The sequence below is a fragment of the Notothenia coriiceps genome, unplaced genomic scaffold (assembly GCF_000735185.1).
Source record: "Notothenia coriiceps isolate Sejong01 unplaced genomic scaffold, NC01 NC01_scaffold00036305, whole genome shotgun sequence".
NCBI classification, from domain to species: Eukaryota; Metazoa; Chordata; class Actinopteri; order Perciformes; family Nototheniidae; genus Notothenia; species Notothenia coriiceps.
The window spans coordinates 88,115-93,006 of NW_011369006.1; the positions used below are offsets into that span (position 1 = coordinate 88,115).

At 42.2% G+C, this 4,892-nt stretch overlaps 1 protein-coding gene across 1 annotated transcript; it reads right to left on the bottom strand.

The window, feature by feature from the left end:
- Positions 1 to 1,689: 1,689 nt before the first annotated feature.
- On the bottom strand, positions 1,690 to 3,586 carry bhlhe22 (basic helix-loop-helix family, member e22). Its single transcript, XM_010792100.1, has one exon. It carries the CDS (start codon positions 3,368 to 3,370, stop codon positions 2,576 to 2,578), a length of 795 nt encoding a protein of 264 aa, XP_010790402.1. The 5' UTR covers positions 3,371 to 3,586; the 3' UTR covers positions 1,690 to 2,575.
- Positions 3,587 to 4,892: the final 1,306 nt, after the last annotated feature.

Consider the following 4,892-nt stretch of genomic DNA (forward strand, 5'->3'; position numbering starts at 1 on the left):
GTTGCATAATTAATGTTTTTTGCTCAAAAAGCATCCATTCCTGTGTCAAAACTTAAAAATATCAGTCCTAAAACGTGAGGAGCTGCTGCAGGATTTTCTGCATGAGCTGTTTTGATGTCTCCTGATCATTTCCCTTCTTGATTAAGAGGCGTTGTGTGAGGATTCAAGGCATTCAGGAGTGTGATGGGATTAAAGGGGACACTGTAATGACCCTGTTGTCGGAGGGGCTCATCATACAGACACAAAGTCGGAGAGAGCGGAGGAAAAACACAAACACAATGTCACTGTTGTTCTCATGTTTAAAGAAAAGAAACTCATTTATCATTTCAATTATAAGAACAATCTTATTTTTTTAATCTTATCTTTAGTTATTTTATGTTTTTTCTTTTTTTAATCTGTCATCTAAAAGACATTGTGACGCAATAGATCTATATTTGGGTATTTTGTTGAATTTATTTAATTTGAAGTGAGTATTTCATTTTACATTTTTCACATTGAACCAAGGATTGTTTGGGATATATTAGCGGGTAATAATGTTGCCTTGAAAATGTTTTAACATTGACATTTAAGATGTCTGTTGCATTTATTTTTTAACGTCTGCACAGTGTTGAATTAAGATTATAGTCGTTGCATTTAGAGCTGAAAATCTTTGCAGGTCAATCTAACAATTTAATCAAAGCCTGACAGGAAATGCTTAATTGTTGAAAATCCACAATAAAAAAGAAATGGCAGTACACTAATTCATCTAGTGAGAAAGAAAATCTCAGTATGTTGCATTTAACATCAGTTGCCTCTGTCCATGGCACTGAAGTCTTTAATGGCCTTACTGTATGTGACAAAAATTAAGTTTAAGTAACTTAATCATCAATAAAATTGTTGCTTCATTTCGTAATAACTGTATTTCTTCCCCTTGATTTCGTGCGTAATTGGAAAAAGTGTGTGGCCTAAACGCAGTCTTCTCATTTGATCCATCTTCACTTCCTGTCTGCATTTTGGAGATTAATATCTTAGTAGAAAGATTTAAGATTTTAGGATTTTAAATAATGTCTTTACATTTCAGGCTATTTGGTCTCATCAGAATCTCCTGGTGTGGACAGACGACCGAGGAGGACAAAGGGTGAGTGTATGGGAGTCAGCTGATGGCTGCGTGGTGATTAAAGACACCAAATTACGGCAATGAGCAGTGTCGTAATTACATTCCTTAATCACATTCTGGAGGTCTAATTGCCTTAACGATGTGTTTCATTGCGTGAAGGCAGGTATTACAGTCGACAGTTTTCATACACACTTGTTTTCGAATTAACGTATTATCACACACCGTCACGGTAATTGTTTTAATAAAAGCAATAAAGGTGGACAGAGTTTTTGTTTTTGTTTCCTGGAGCAGAGAGTTGTTTTTTGTTCTGCCTTGAGGCGATTTTCAGCCTACACGTCTGGCCTTCGCTCCCAAGACTTGGCGTCACTTTCAGCTCAAGAAAATACAAGTTATCGGTTTTGATGGAGCAGAAAATGATTGACCAATTGTTTCTCAGTGTACTTGACACGTCGCGAGAGTCGAAGAAATGAGAGCTGCATCACCCAGAAACGGGTGGTCTAATTTCATAATAGGTACTATAATAAAAATGTTTTGCAATTTAAAACATGATTAGTTCTAAAAACGCAGCATTCACTGACACTAAGTTTGACACCAGATGAAGGAGCAGAAGTATTTATGTTGTTCAAAATATTTTAATAAAGCTTTTCAACACTGAAATACATACAAATGGCCCTCTTCGCCCATATAATAACTAAAGTATCTACAATAATCCACATCTTGACCTGACAACGCGATTCATCTGAAGACCTCGATCATATTGTGTAAAAAAAAAAAATACAACAACTCAGAAAGAGACTACAATGTGCAATGCAGGCAGAATATCCAATATCAATATCCAAATTAATAAATTACAAAAAGACACACCGAAACAGCTTGATTCTTGAAGGTTTCTAAATGTTTCTTGAATAGTATTATATCACAGTGCCCCATTAAAGAATTGTAATAGGCGTGCGCATCTATTAACAAGTGTCCGGGTTAGCACATAAATATCTGGAAACCAGCCTCTATTTAATCTCCTTGTTCATGACATTCCACGTGTTCAATAGAAAAGTTCATGACAACAGGCCTCGAACCAGAAAGCAAATGTCTCTGAGGTGAGGGAAATAAAAAATCAATAAATAAGGAAGCAGCAGTGAGGTTGGACTAACGCTCCAGGAAGGTGTCCATGTTTTTAAAAAGTCGCAGGTTGTCAGGTCACCCAAATCTCCTGGGGAAAAAAGGTCCAAAGTGATCAACAACTCACTGAACCGCAGCCACTCGCACAGGCCTCGCGTTTGGTCTTCACTGTCATTCATACCAGCACTTAAAGGATGATTTATATACACAATCAAGTATTGTTTGAACAAAAAAGCGCGTTTTGAATGCATTTAGTAAATATTATAAAAGTATTCATCGGCATTACTTCTTCGTCTCTAGCCTATCAACAACACAGGTCTCCCAAAGTGTTCTTCAAACTCTCCCCTGTGCGTCTGTGGAGTCTTAAGGCTTGTCAGTGCACTGTTTGCAGAGGCTGGCGGTGGCGTTGTTGAATAGGGCACATTTATGTGGGCAGGAGGCTGAAGCCACCCCGGGTGGGAAGGGATATCCAGGCGGCTGCTCGTACGCGCCCAACCCGGGAGCTGCGAGGGCGGTGGTGGCCGGTATCGAGGCGGCAGATATGGCTTGACCCTGGTTCAGATACGCCACCAGCCGCCTCATCTCCTCCAGTGCCTGCGCCTGCATGAGGATGTAGTTTTTGGCGAGCAGCAAAGTGGCAATTTTGGAGAGTTTCCTCACCGAGGGGCTGTGCGCGTAAGGGATGACCCCTCTGAGCTCATCCAGCGCGTCGTTCAGGTCGTGCATCCTCCGCCTCTCTCTGGCGTTGATGTTAAGCCTCAGTGTTTTCTGCTCTTTGTTTTTCTTACCTCCTGGTTTCCCAATGGGCACGCTCCGTCCGTCAGTCAGAAGGATCATTTCGCACCTCTCATCGCTGTCATCGTCCTCGTCCCCGCCGCTGCTCTCCGCCGCAGAGGTCCTATTGGCGCTCTCGCCGAAATTGACGCACAAAGATCCGGTGGGCAGACCCAGTGGACCCCCTCTGCCTCCTGCAAGTCCTCCCGGCTGGATGGAGTCTTGCTCGGTCTGGTCAAAGCAGCTGATAGGTGACTGGCGGTCTCTGGCTGCGAGTTCAATGCCAGCCGACGACCGGAAGGGGTCCGTTTTCTTAGTGGACACAGCGCTGAGAGTTTTGTGAAAAATGTCCCCCGCGCCTCCGTTCAAGTTCATCCTCTCCATGGGCTCTTGCTCGTGCGGGCAACGGTCTCTTCTGGGAACTCTGCGCGCGCCTCTATGAGTTTCTCCCTGTGTTCTTCCTGCTTTAGTTTAGTTGTGTGTCAGAGGAGAAGTTGCAGGCTTGTTCGACTTGTCAGCTGAGGTGTGGAGACGAGGAGGAGACTCAAGTAATAAGTGCCTCTCTGACTCTCTCTCTCTCTCTCTCTCTCTCTCTCTCTCTCTCTCTCTCTCTCTCTCTCTCTCTCTCTCACATTCACCTTCACAGGATCTCCGCGATGATCCTCGTTACGCACGAGACGCCTGAGTCTTTTTACATCATTATCTCGAGGCGGGTTATTAAAAAGGATTCGCCTATTGGGATAGAGACCCCCTCACCCCTCTCACTCCTCACCCAATCAGCTTAACGTTTTAATTAATGGCATTTAAACATGGCAAACAATACCGCGTGTGCTCTATCATTCCCTTCAAGTGTGTGTTTACAAGTCATTTTGCATCTGTGTTTTTAGAAGAGAGTCTGATCATAAAAGGGGATATTCTTCATGGACCGTGTGAGAAGTTGTAATTTTAGTCAATCTCTTTTGTAGAAGTCTATAGGATTCAAATCCAATAGACTAGTGTTGTTTTCATTACTTTTATCACTATTTGGTTAGTTCCTCTTTTCTTATGTGGCATCAAACCGCCACTTGAATTCAAAGAGAGAGACCAAGCATATAATTACCAAACTTGACATGACACTCTTTAGCAGACTTCAGACTGCATCATCCTTATGAAAACCACAGCCAGCACATTTCATTTCCCCTGCTTTGTATTCTAAATCTCCCCAAACCAACACGGATATTCTTGCAGTGCAGGACGTCTCTTGGTTTTCCCTGACCAACATTTACCTGTGGTCATACTGCCATCTACTGGGTTGTGTGGTGCAGTACACCAACAAGGGGAATTCAAATGTACTCAGCATCAGCTAAGCTTTGTCCAGCTCTCTACCCTCAGGCACACCATCATGTGAGGGCTAAAGAAAAACCCTAATATTGAACTAAATGTGCCTATGATAATTATCTGGTCAATTGGAAAAATGCCATCTACTTGTTCCATTTGAAATAGTAAAGCAACTGTAAATAAGTGTGGGTTTGGATATTACACTTAAAGTTTTTATAAAACAATTAAAAACAGATAAAAGGAAAAATACATATTTTCTATAACTCTGAATCAATTTACATAATAGGTGTGGGTGCTGCAGTCTTTGAAAAATAGCAAGTGTTGTGCAAACTAGGGGCATAATCTTTTTGTCTTTGGTTCATAGATGTTTACCTCAACCATTGCTATGGGAGCTGTCCGGTGCTGAACACGCAGAGACCCTTTGCTCTTATTAGACGTCGTACACCAACTCCACAGGTAGCCAAAGTGCACCGTAGCCCAGGTGACCCCACAGCTCACTGGGATTCATTATGACCCGCTTTCTTACTGCTTGCAACACATTCTTCTTCACCTCTTTCACAAAAAGCCTGTTCAGTAATTACTCCCCCCC

Excerpts from the sequence above, each read along its gene's own strand:
- bhlhe22 (XM_010792100.1), bottom strand. The coding sequence starts at position 3,370 with ATGGAGAGGATGAACTTGAACGGAGGCGCGGGGGACATTTTTCACAAA.